Source organism: Lolium perenne, chromosome 2, assembly GCF_019359855.2.
Source record: "Lolium perenne isolate Kyuss_39 chromosome 2, Kyuss_2.0, whole genome shotgun sequence".
Taxonomy (NCBI): Eukaryota; Viridiplantae; Streptophyta; class Magnoliopsida; order Poales; family Poaceae; genus Lolium; species Lolium perenne.
The window spans coordinates 190,132,363-190,145,916 of NC_067245.2; the positions used below are offsets into that span (position 1 = coordinate 190,132,363).

At 41.9% G+C, this 13,554-nt stretch overlaps 2 protein-coding genes across 2 annotated transcripts; one reads left to right on the forward strand and one right to left on the reverse strand.

Moving 5' to 3' along the window:
• Positions 1 to 712: 712 nt before the first annotated feature.
• On the forward strand, positions 713 to 3,938 carry LOC127306845 (uncharacterized). Its single transcript, XM_051337551.2, has 3 exons — positions 713 to 1,260; positions 2,268 to 2,474; positions 3,571 to 3,938. Exons 1-3 carry the CDS (start codon positions 802 to 804, stop codon positions 3,712 to 3,714), a joined length of 810 nt encoding a protein of 269 aa, XP_051193511.1. The 5' UTR covers positions 713 to 801; the 3' UTR covers positions 3,715 to 3,938.
• Positions 3,939 to 5,908: 1,970 nt separating this feature from the next.
• LOC127310206 (uncharacterized) lies at positions 5,909 to 7,494 on the reverse strand. The gene is made up of 4 exons (XM_051340897.1): positions 7,452 to 7,494; positions 6,623 to 7,359; positions 6,306 to 6,316; positions 5,909 to 6,215 (listed from the first exon to the last, which is right to left on the reverse strand). The coding sequence occupies exons 1-4, from the start codon at positions 7,492 to 7,494 to the stop codon at positions 5,909 to 5,911; spliced, it is 1,098 nt and encodes a 365-aa protein (XP_051196857.1).
• Positions 7,495 to 13,554: the final 6,060 nt, after the last annotated feature.

Below are 13,554 nucleotides of genomic sequence, written 5' to 3' on the forward strand. Positions count from 1 at the left end.
AAAATATCAGTTTTTCGTGAAACTGGAAAAACGCCATAGATTACGGAAGTGTACATGTGAATTTTTTTGTTGAAATTTTTTAACAACTAGAAAATATGGTTTTTTGTGAGAAGAGGAGCATATACACCCGAGAGGTGAATTGAATTTTTAAAGAGAGCCGCCCAACTAATTGAAAAAAAACATAATACGACCAGTGCACAACTTAACTGGAAAATCAACCTACTCCAAACCCTACGGCAACAAAACAATCGGAAAAAGCTGTTACATGCGCTTTTTCTATAGCACTACTCTATTTTATATATGCTTCATGATCCTAGAGCGCGACAAACAAGAACAACGGCGTCTCAACTCAACCGAAGCACTCACCTTAGATTAACTTGCACTAGGTGACCTTTTATGACGATATTGTATAATAAAATGGCAGTTTAAGAGTTTTGCTTAGACTTCGAGAAGTTTCTGGGTGCTAGGGCCGTGCGGGCCATGTTCGACCCTGCCAAAGTTTGTAATGGTTTTTGTTTGTTTTCCGCTAATTTATCGGATAATTCTATTCTTTTTATTAAAGTTAATGAGATGGACACATGTTTTGTCCCCATTTCAAAAAAAAAAAAATTGTTCTTTTTAATCTGAAGATCTTTTTGAGCGGATTTTAATCTGTAGATATGCATAAACTTCCGGACATGGGCCAGCGGCCTCTGCGCTGATAAAATTAACACTTGGGCCCCTTCTTCCCCATCGGATAAAATCGTTGCGGCGGAGACGGACCGACCGGCGGCTGGTGGAGAGGCTGAGAGCACCACGACGATGATGGCCGCAGCGAGAATGGCCTTCGCCTCATGCGGCCGCGCTCACCTCCTACTCCCCTCCTCGCCGTCAACTCCCATTCTCGCCCGGACCCCAGTCGGCTGCGGCGGGATAGCCAAGTCAATCTCGTTCTTGGCACCGTCATCGGCTGCGAGATCCACCAAACATGCCGCCCTCTTCTGCTCTTGCACCTCGTCTTCCTCGGAGGCCGTAGTCGCGCCGCCGCCTACGCAGTCGGCCGTGGATGAGAAGAAGCCAGCGGCTGGAGCGGAGGAGAAGGGCGAGGTACCGGTGGGTGAGCTCGCGGGCTTGCTCGACATCCGGGTGGGGCGGGTCGTGAAGGCGTGGCTGCACCCGGAGGCCGATACCCTGTACGTGGAGGAGGTCGACGTCGGTGAGGAGCAGCCGCGCACCATCTGCAGCGGCCTCGTCAAGTACCTCTCCCTCGACCAACTGCAGGTAAAGATGCATCAAGGATTTCTTATTTATTCAGCATACGCCACATTCAAGTAAATAATGCACTACTGTGCTTAAGTTTTACTACTAGTATGGATCACACAATTTGGGCATTTTTCGGCGGAGAAGTAGTAACTACTATGTGAAATTGGGATGTTTAGTACTTCCTCCGTTCCATAATTCTAATTTGAACTGAAACCACAGCAATAATTATGGGACGGAGGGAGTATCAATTAAGAGGAACATTTCTGCTAGGTGAAATGTACAACATAATGATTATGCTAGTAATACTTCACATAGTGAGAGGCAAGAAAACTGCCTGCAAGCCTTCCCTGACTTTACCAAGACTGGATTAGCCTGAGCCAAGATACTGATTCTGGATTATAGAGTTGCACTCAATTATCCTTGTTGAATTTTTTTCCCAATAAAACGCAAAAGGATTGCATCTCGTTGCATTGAATAGAAGGATGTGTATTTACAAGCCTAGAGCCCTAGAGAGGACGGGTACATGTCAACACATCCAAACACCAATTTATGGACGCCCCTTGTGCTGGGTAGTTAACCCTGAGGCGTAAAGCCCCTGCGCACGCCCATATCGCGGCTTCTGCCTTGATCCTGCCAGGCGTGGGAAGGTGCATTCGTTACGTTACTTCCAGGGAAGCCAGGAGGTGAGGTGAGCAGTGTCATCCATACCAGGCCCTTGCTCATCCATTTGGTTGTTGCCTTGTTGGTCACCGAGCCGTGGCCCACTAATCGCCGTACTTGACTCCTCATGGTGGTGGCGGGCAGGTAACGCTTAGCCAGGAGAGCACCCCGAACAAGAATTGCCACGAGACGGGCAGTCGACAAGGAGGTGCTGGATGTTTTCTAGGAATTGGTCACATAGGACACAACGGGGCTTGTTGACTCATTTTTTTGTCTATATGCTTTGTGTTGTAATAAGGTGTATCTTATTTTCTTTCATTTTACTGAGTAGTTATGACATCTTCGATGGCATGCGATCTATGCAGGATAGCAATGTCATTGTTCTTGCTAACCTGAAACCAAGAAACATGCGAGGCATCAAGTCTAATGGCATGCTTATGTGTGCCTCTGATGCTTCTCACGAGACTGTTCAGTTGCTCACCCCTCCAGAAGGTTCTGTTCCGGGTGAAAGGGTATGGTTTGGATCCGAGGATGATAAGAGTCTTCAATCAGAACCTGCAACGGGGAACCAGGTATGACTTACACATTTGTATTTGCATTGTGATAATGCTAAGTAATGCAGATTACTACAGTTAATTTCCTTCTGCCCTTTGTGTATGTTGTTCAACTGTAAAATGATTTTATTTTCTGTGTTGCACATGTTGCCATAAACTATATTGTTTTTCTAAGATTTTGCTCATGCTGCCTCCATCTAGAGAATTCAATGTATCCATAGCTAGTGAATGAGTAAAGGTACATGGAAAAGATTACAGAATTACCTGCAGTCAATTAGAAAATGTGTAATTGTTGTGAAATAAGTACACATTGTGGTGTCCACTAAGTTGTATATAATGTTTTTTTGTGGTAGAGTTGTATATACTGCAATGTGTGCTTGATGCTACTTACTTGATTTAAAGTATAGGCCAGTCCTCATCAAAATGGTTGGGAATATGAATGACCCATACCTTCTGAATCCTGCATGTACTTCTGCACCAGTTCCCAGCCATTATGCGGATCTTTCTTCATTAATTTTCCAAACAAAGTCATCTACTATGTAGTAGAAAACATATATGCGCGCTATTATGGAGGTCAGATAACAAAGCATAATTGCAATTCATGTTCCAGTTCATATATTGTCACGGAAACTAATATCTAAAATTACCCGGACTTTATGTAACTTCTTGTGGAAGTATACAATGCTCATGTAAACCTGGTAAGCAAAATTAACTATTTAAGAGAGATTTATTGTATGTTGGGTCATTTCCGGAGACAGGTTACACAGGTAACTGTCATGATATCTTAGGTCTACATCCTATGCAGACTGGTGAGAAAACCTGCAGTGAAAACTGATATCTCAATGATATTTTCTGGGAACTGCAGTGGATTCCCGAGAATCAATCCCTGACTGTTAGGCCGTCATATGACTCTAGGAGAACGTAAGGGATAAAATTTGTTATATATGTGAAAATTATGTAGTTTAATAATCTTGATAGTTGATAGGCCTTGCACCATGTCGCAGTTTGTCCACTGCCATGAATCCAACTTATGCAAGAAATTATTTTGCAGAAATGGGTTACCATTAAAGTTATTTTGCAGCAGTACAGCTCATGCCTGTTATATTTTTGCCAGGTTCAAAAGAAGAAGATTTGGGAATCTGTTCAACCTCACCTTAAGACAACGGATAACTGCATAGCAGTTCTTGGGGAGCATCCGATGCGCACCTCAGCAGGCAAGGTTTTCTGTAAGTCATTGCAGGGCGCAGGAGTGTCATAATTCTTGATTGAAGAGGAGAAGTCATCTCTTCATTATTTTTGTTATGTGGGTCTCATGCCATGTACTTCCCTGAAAATAATAGCAGCAATGAAATCTTCAGTGAAATGATTGTTTCTGAGGATACTTCTATCGGTATCATTCACACTTTGTATTTTCTCAGTTTCAAAACTCAAAACTAAGTCTAGGGAACGGAATTCAGTTTTATATATTCTCATTTGCTTCAATTCAAGATTAGAAACTGGATTTTGTAGTATTATAGACTAACCCGTTTTGTCCATTAGACGTTGATGGCAATATGGCATGCTTGATTCCTAGGATTACTAGAACGCGGGAATAGGAAAAACATAAATTAGACTTGCTATGTCCAGTTGAATTCTGTAGGGAAAAATTTCAAGTGAGTTTGACTCACAGAATCAAAGAATTGTAACATGAGGTTTGAGTGGATGGGATTGTTTCTCCAAAATATTCGGAAATTCAATTCGGCACATGGGAGCATATGCTCCTGCCACCGGAAAAACATTTTGAAATGTTCAAAAAATTCGAACAAAAATTTCTCGCTTACATATCAACATGTTAAGTGCGCACATCAAGTCTTGCGAAAAACCGACATTTTTTGTAACTTGTGTGAAAAAGATAAACAAAACGTCTCGTACACAACTTTTTCTTACAGAAAAATTTGTCTTTTTTACAAATGACACTCAAAATGTCGGTTTTCTGTGGAACCACTTTGTGAACGTGTAGAATTTCGAGATGTATCCACTAAATTTTATGTTCAAATTTTTCAACATTTTAAAAGTGCATTTAAAATTAAGTTTAAAAACTGGGAGCATATGCTCCCGGGTGCCAAAACGCCACTCCCCAAAATATTCCCTCAGTTCATAAATATAAGCTATATAGTTTTTGGTACGGAAATTTAAAAACGCATATTTAAGAAAATTTACACCATATTTGGCTAGGATCAACCTTAGGAAATTGCCGTGAGCTAATAGAGAATTTTGCATAAGATAAATAAACCTAATTAAATTCTTAAAAATATTGTTCATACAAGTGGGGCAACACAATAAACCTTATATTTTGATTTTTTTTAAAAAATCTATTGGCTTATATCTAGAAACGGAGAGAGTATAGTGTAATGCCTTATATAATAATTCCTATGTGTTTCTAAGGATTCCAATCCTACCAATCAAACAGTGCGACATAGGAAAGATCAAAGGATAAAAATCGTATAAAATTCCTATCATTTCTTTAAATGACAGCTGTCCTTCTGTAATCTTGTTTTAGATTTTTTTTTCTTGTGATCTACAATATGCTTGATTAAAGGTTTGGGCTCGAACTCATTTGGAATGCATGTCTCTGACTGAAATGATGGAAATCGACTTATTAGAGAATCAGGGGAGGGCCGAAAACCCCCAAAGTGAACAAAAAACTGTCACGCAAGCTAGATTCCGCCACCGCCGGGTATGGTGAAAATCAGCGTAGACGTGGCTGTTGGGAAGAATATGAGGAGGGGAGCAGTAGCGGCGATCGCAAGAAGCAGAGACGGTGTCTACCTGAAAGTCTCGGCGCTAATATACACTGGAGTTACTGATGCTGAAACTTTGGAGGCGCTCGCATGCCGTGTGATCTGGCCAGGGATATCTATGCATCCAGGGTGCGAGTTGCATCGGATTGCAAGACGGTAGTTCAAAATCTGGAGCAGGGAACCAGAGGGGTTTATTCTCACATTGTTTCTCAGATCATAGAAGCTCGGCAGAATTTTAATTTTCTAGAGTTTAAGTTTGATAGTAGAAAGTCTAATGATGAGGCTCATAAGTCAGCTAGGAGTGCTCTGTTTGATGATTCGGGCTGTCGCTTGTGGCTGGATGCCCCGCGTGGAGGCATGTGTATTCCACATGTTATTGAATAAAGGATGGCCTTTTTCCCTAAAAAAAAGCTATCACGCAGGCATTGGCGCAGCTGAATGAAGCGACTTCTCTGAGAGCTAAGGCATTCTGTTCCTATAGTTACCGTGCAGTCAAGGCCTGTTTGCCTTAGTCCCCTCTTGTTTTGCTTTCACATTTAGGTCTAATTTTTTCCCCAAAACGTAAAAGACTTGCGTTTCGATGCACTGATAGATAGAAAAAGGTTATATGTACATGTCCACGAAGGGACAAACACCCCGTACTACAATTCGACCCAAGAAAAGAACCCTACTCTAGGGGAGTATCTGGCGGACATCCCGGCCCCCCGCGTCCGCCCACTGTTGCGCCTCGGTCCTGATGTCGTTGAGCAGGGAAGGCACCGAATGTTGTGCGTTGTCGAAGATCGCAGCATTCCGGTGCTTCCAGATCCACCACGCCGTAAGCATGATTATCGAAGATGTACCTTTGCGCAACTGGCGAGGAGCGGTCCGCACCACCTGCGACCACCACTCCGCGAAGTCCTCCTCCGAAGAAGGAGGCCCTGAGGTGGATCGAATCCACGAGAGGACCTCGAACCAGACCGTCCAGGAGAATGAGCATCTGTGAGTAGAAGCGTCATAGTCTTGTCGGATTGGTCACACAGCGGGCATCTCGGTGCATGTGGCAGACCGCTCCGTGCCAGCCTCTCACCTATCCAGCACCTATCCAGACAGGCCAACCAGATGAAGAATTTCATCCTAGGAGGCACCCAGGATCTCCAGTTCAACTCCCATGATGCTGAGGTGACCCCCCCCCCCCCCCCTGAAAGAGGGCCTCATAGCAAGAATGGGAGGTGTACTGGTCGTCCGTCGTCCACAACCAGGTCATCGTGTCCCGATCTTCCGAAAGCTGTATATCCCTTGGTCTGGCCCACAGTTGCACATATTTCCATACTGCAAGGGGCTAGGTGCTCCAGCTATGTCGGGGATCTAGGTGCGGTCCACCAGTGCCTGACGCACCGTACGCACCTTCCCGCGCCGTTTAGGAACCAACGCGAACACCTCGGGCGCCATCTCCTTGATGGACTTGCCGTCCAGCCAACAGTCCTCCAAGAAGAGAGCGGACTCTCCGTTGCCCACCGCCATCGAGGTGGAGGCCGCAAAGATGTCCATCTCTGCCTTTGAGAACTGCATGTCCAGCCCGCGCCAAGGTCGCATGGGGTCCGTATACATCGTCCACAGCCACCGCACCCTGAGGCTTATGGCCATCTGTGCAAGGTCGGGGATCCCCAGCCCTCCTAGACTAAGCGGCCGACACACCCTTGCCCAGTTGACATGACATTGACCTCCATTGGCGTCAGCCCGGCCCACCCAGAGGAACCCTCGCAAGATCTTGTTGATCTGTTTGAGGGTCTTTCTGTCCAGGGCCAGTACCATTAGCTGATGCAGCGGGGTCGCCGCGAGCACCGCTCGGTTCAGCGCCAAACGTACGGCCTGCGGCATCATGGATGCCCTCCATGTCGGTAGTTTGTCAACTAGCATGTCCAAGAGTTGCTGGAAAACCTGGGCCGACAGACGCCTAGTGGACAGGGGAATACCCAGGTACTTCACCGGAAAAGGCGCTAACTGGCACTCCATGTGCTCCGCAGCAGCCACCGCTTCCTCATCCGAACAGGCAATCGGGGACACCGAGCACTTAGCGAAGTTGGTGCGCAGGCCGGAAGCCTGTCCGAAAAGCTCTAGGATGCCACGGACCGCACTCAACTCTGCCTCATTTGGGTGACAGAAGATCACCACATCATCCGCGTATAGCGATACAGAGGTTGCCAGATCTTGCCGCGCCACTGTCGTAGCAAACCCAGCTCCGCTGCCTTGGCGAGCACCTTGTTGAGCGCATTCATCACCAGGACAAACAATGATGGTGAAAGGGGGTCCCCCTGTCTCAGTCCCCGCTGCTTGTGACGGTAAAGCACACGTCCGTTGGGAACCCCAAGAGGAAGGTATGATGAGTACAACAGCGAGTTTTCCCTCAGTAAGAAACCAAAGTTATCGAACCAGTAGGAGATGAAGACCACGTGAAGCTTGTTGGTGAAGGAGTGTAGTGCGGCGCAACACCAGGGATTCCGGTGCCAACGTGGAACCTGCACAACACAATCAAAATACTTTGCCCCAACATAACAGTGAGGTTGTCAATCTCACCGGCTTGCTGAAAATAAATGATTAAACGTATGGTGTGGAAAATGATGTTTGCTTGCAGAAAACAAAAGAGAACAATGATTGCAGTAGGTTGTATTTCAGATGTAAGAGAATGGACCGGGGTCCACAGTTCACTAGTAGTGTCTCTCCAATAAGATAAATAACATGTTGGGTAAACAAATTACAGTTGGGCAATTGACAAATAGAGAGGGCATAACAATGCACATACATATCATGATGACTACTGTGAGATTTACTTAGGGCATTACGACAAAGAACATAGACCGCCATCCAGCATGCATCTATGCCTAAAAAGTCCACCTTCGGGTTAGCATCCGCACCCCTTCCAGTATTAAGTTGCAAACAACAGACAATTGCATTAAGTATTGTGCGTAATGTAAACAATACAAATATCCTAAAACAAAGCATTGATATTTTATCCCTAGTGGCAACAACACATCCACAACCTTAGGGGTTGTTGTCACTCCCCCAGATTCAATGGAGACATGAACCCACTATCTAGCATAAATACTCCCTCTTGGAGTTATAAGTATCAACTTGGCCAGAGCCTCTACTAGCAACGGAATGCAAGATCATAAACAACACATATATGATAGATCAATAATCAACTTGACATAGTATTCCATATTCATCGGATCCCAACAAACACAACATGTAGCATTACAATAAGATGATCTTGATCATGATAGGCAGCTCACAAGATCTAAACATGATGGGACAAGAGGAGAAGACAACCATCTAGCTACTGCTATGGACCCATTGTCCAAGGATGAACTATTCACGCATCAGTCCGGAGGCAGGCATGGTGATGTAGAGCCCTCCGATGATGATTCCCCTCTCCGGTAGGGTGTCGGAGGAGATCTTCTGAACCCCCCGAGTTAGGGTTGATGGCGGCGGCGTCTCTGGAACTGTTCTAGTATTTTGGCTCTCCGTGCTAGGGTTTTCGTGGACGAAGGAATAAATAGGAGAAGAGGCAGAGTCGGGGGAGCCAGGGGCTCCCTCCCCACATGTCGGCGCGGGGGGGGGGGGCACTGCCGCGCCGCCCTATGGGGTGGCCCCCCTGCCGGCCTTCCTCGACTCTTCATCGGTCTTCTGGAACCCTCCGTGGAAAATAGGGCTGTGGGCTTTTGTTTCGTCCAATTCCGAGAATATTTGTAAACTAACTTTCCTGAAATCAAAAACAGCAGAAAACATGAACTGGCACTGTGGCATCTTGTTAATAGGTTAGTCCCAGAAAATGCATAAAAACATTATAAAGTGTGAATAAAATATGTAGGTATTGTCATAAAACTAGCATGGAACATAAGAAATTATAGATACGTTGGAGACATATCAATCATCCCCAAGCTTAGTTCCTACTCGCCCTCGAGTAGGTAAACGATAAAAAGAATAATTTCTGAAGTGACATGCTACCAACATAATCTTGATCAATACTATTGTAAAACATATGAGATGAATGAAGTGACTCAAAGCAATAGTCTATAGTTTGCTAACAAAGAGATAATGACTAAACAACTGAATCATATAGCAAAAACTTTTCATGAATAGTACTTTCAAGACAAGCATAAAAAAGTCTTGTATAAGAGTTAACTCATAAAGCAATAGATTCTTAATGAAAGGTTTTGAAGCAACACAAAGGAAGATTTAAGTTTCAGCAATTGCTTTCAACTTCAACATGCATATCTCATGGATAATTGTCAACACAAAGTAATATAATAAGTGCAATAAGCAAGCATGTAAGAATCAATGCACACAGTTGACACAAGTGTTTGCTTCTAAGATAAAAAGAAGTAGGTAAACTTACTCAACATAAAGTAAAAGAAAGGCCCTTCGCAGAGGGAAGCAGGGATTAAATCATGTGCTAGAGCTTTTTCAAGTTTTGAAATCATATAGAGAGCATAACAATAAAGTTTTGAGAGGTGTTTGTTGTTGTCAACGAATGGCAGTGGGCACTCTAACCCCCTTGTCAAACAGACTTTCAAAGAGCGGCTCCCATGAAGGACGTTATCTCTACTAGCAAGGTAGATCATCCCTCTCCTCTTTTGTTTACACATGTATTTTAGTTTTATTTATAGATGACACTCCTCCCAACCTTTTGCTTTCACAAGCCATGGCTAACCGAATCCTCGGGTGCCTTCCAATATTTCACATACCATGGAGGAGTGTCTATTGCAAAATTAAGTTGCTTACTGATAAATCAGGGCAAAACATGTGAAGAGAATTATTAATGAAAGTTAATTAATTTGGGCTGGGCACCCCGTTGCCAGCTCTTTTTGCAAAATTGTTGGATAAGCGGATGTATATGCCACTAGTCCATTGGTGAAAGTCTGCCCAACAAGATTGAAAGATAAAACACCACATACTTCCTCATGAGCTATAAAACATTGACACAAATAAGGAGTAATAAAGTTTTGAATTGTTTAAAGGTAGCACATGAAGTATTTACTTGGAATGGCAGAAAAATACCACATAGTAGGTAGTTATGGTGGACACAAATGGCATAGGTTTTGGCTCAATATTTTGGATGCACGAGAAGCATTCCCTCTCAGTACAAGGCTTTGGCTAGCAAGGTTGTTTGAAGCAAACACAAGTATAAATTGGTACAACAAAACTTACATAAGAACATATTGCAATCATTATAAGACTCTACACTGTCTTCCTTGTTGCTCAAACACTTTTACCAGAAACTATCTAGACCTTAGAGAGACCAATCATGCAAACCAAATTTCAACAAGCTCTACGGTAGTTCTCCACTAATAGGTTTAAACTACATGATGCAAGAGCTTAAACATGATCTACTTGAGAGCTCAAAACAATTGCCAAGCATCAAATTATTCAAGACAGTATACCAACTACCACATGAAGCATTTTCTGTTTCCAACCAAATAGCAATAAGTGCAGCGGCTTTCAGCTTTTGCCATGAATATTAAAGGTAAAAAAAAGAACACCAGTGTTCAAATGAAAAAGCAAAGCGTGTCTCACTCCCACACAAGCATGTTAGGATCCGATTTATTAAAAAAACTAAAGTAACAAACGAGAATAAAAGCACATGGACGCTCCAAGTAAAGCACATAAGATGTGACGGAATTAAAATATAGTTTCACTAGAGGTGACCTGATAAGTTGTTGATGAAGAAGGGGATGCCTTGGGCATCCCCAAGTTTAGACGCTTGAGTCTTCTTGAAATATGCAGGGATGAACCACGGGGGCATCCCCAAGCTTAGAATTTTCACTCTTCTTGATCATATTATATCATCCTCCTCTCTTGATCCTTGAAAACTTCCTTCACACCAAACTCAAAGCGATCTCATTAGAGGGTTAGTGAATAATCAAAAATTCACATGTTCAACAAGGACACAATCATTCCCAACACTTCTGGATATTACCCTAGGCTACTGAAATTTAATGGAGCAAAGTAATCCACTCAAACACAGTAAAAGAGGCAATGTGAAATAAAAGGCAGAATCTGTCAAAAACAGAACAGTCCGTAAAGACGAATTTTTTCGAGGCACTTAACATGCTCAGATGGAAAAGCTCCAGTTGAATGAAAATTTCGTACATATCTGAGGATTATTCAAGAATGTTTTCAGAATTTTTAGATTCTTCTACAGAGAGAAAAACTCAAATTCGTGACAGCTAAAAATCTGTTTCTGCGCAGAAATCCAAATCTAGTATCAACTTTCCATCAAAGACTTTACTTGGCACAACAATGCAAGAAAATAAAGATAAAAAGGTATTTCTACGGTATTAACAAGCACCTTGACTCAAATATAAAACAAAAATTGCAGAAATAAAATAATGGATTGTCTCTCATAAGCGCTTTTCTTTAACGCCTTTCAGCTAGACGCAGAAAGTGACAATCAAGTAAAATCAAGAGAAGAAGCATCAACATCATAATTTATTCTAATAATAGAATCAAAAGGCATCTTCATTCTCTTTCTAAGGAAGTGTTCCATACCTTTCTTAAGAGGGAATTGATATTTAATATTTCCTTCTTTCATATCAATAATAGCACCAACGGTTCGAAGAAAGGGTCTTCCCAAAACAATAGGACAAGATGCATTGCATTCAATATCCAAACCGTAATGTGAACATTGTCAATTCAAAGGTTTCTTTATAGAATTATCAACAAGATTAACATTCAAATAACAACGTTCCAAAGGTGGCAAGTCAAGCATATCATAAAGTTTCTTAGGCATAACAGAAATACTTGCACCAAGATCACATAAAGCATTACAATCAAAATCATCGACCTTCATTTTAATGATGGGCTCCCAACCATCTTCCAACTTCCTAGGGATAGCAGCTTCAAGTTTTAATTCCTCTTCCCTAGCTTTAATGAGAGCATTTGTAATATGTTTTGTAAAGGCCAAGTTTATAGCACTAGCATTAGGACTTCTAGCAAGTTTTTGCAAGAACTTAACAACTTCAGAAATATGACAATTATCAAAACCAAAACCATTATGATCTAAAGCAATGGGACCATTGTCCCCAACACTTTGAAAAATTTCAGCACTTTTATCACAAACAATTTCAGCAGTTTCAGGCAATTTTGAACACTTTGTAGTAGAAGTAGAAACATTGCCAACACCAATTATTTTACCATTGATAGTAGGAGGTTTAGCAACATGTGAAGCATCAACATTACTAGTGGTGGTAATAGTCCAAACTCTAGCTATATTATTCTCTTTAGCAAGTTTTTCTCTTTCCGACCTAGCATGCAATTCAGCCATCATTCTAATATTGTCATTAATTTGAACTTGGATACCATTTGCTGTAGCAAATGACTTAGTATCTTTAACTTCATTAGGCATAACTTTCAGTTTTAAAAGATCAACATCAAGAGCAAGACTATCAACCTTAGAAGCAAGAACATCAATTTTACCAAACTTTTCCTCAACAGATTTGTTAAAAAAAGTTTGTGTATTAATAAATTCTTTAAGCATGACTTCAAGATCAGAGGGTACACTCCTACTATTGTTGTAAGAATTACCATAATAATTACCATAACCACTACCACTATTAGAAGGATATGGCCTATAGTTGTTGTTACCAAAATTATTCCTATAAGCATTGTTGTTGAAATTATTATTTTTAATGAAGTTCACATCAACATGCTCTTCTTGAGCAACCAATGAAGCTAAAGGAACATTATTAGGATCAACATGAGATTTACCATTAACAAGCATAGACATAATAACATCAATCTTATCACTCAAGGAAGAGGTTTCTTCAACAGAATTTACCTTCTTACCTTGAGTAGTCCTTTCAGTGTGCCATTCAGAGTAGTTGATCATCATATTATCAAGAAGCTTTGTTGCAGCACCCAAAGTGATGGACATAAAAATACCTCCAGCAGCTGAATCCAATAGGTTCCTTGAAGAAAAATTTAATCCTGCATAAAAGGTTTGGATGTTCATCCAAGTAGTTAGTCCATGGGTAGGGCAATTCTCTACCAAAGATTTCATTCTCTCCCATGCTTGGGCAACATGTTCATTATCCAATTTCTTAAAGTTCATAATGCTACTTCTCAAAGATATAATTTTAGCAAGAGGATAATATTTTCCAATGAAAGCATTTTTACATTTAGTCCATGAATCAATACTATTTTTAGTCAAGGATAGCAACCAATCTTTAGCTCTTCCTCTCAAGGAGAAAGGAAACAATTTCAGTTTTATAATATCCCCATCTATATCCTTATACTTTTGCATTTCACAAAGTTCAACAAAATTATTAAGATGGGCA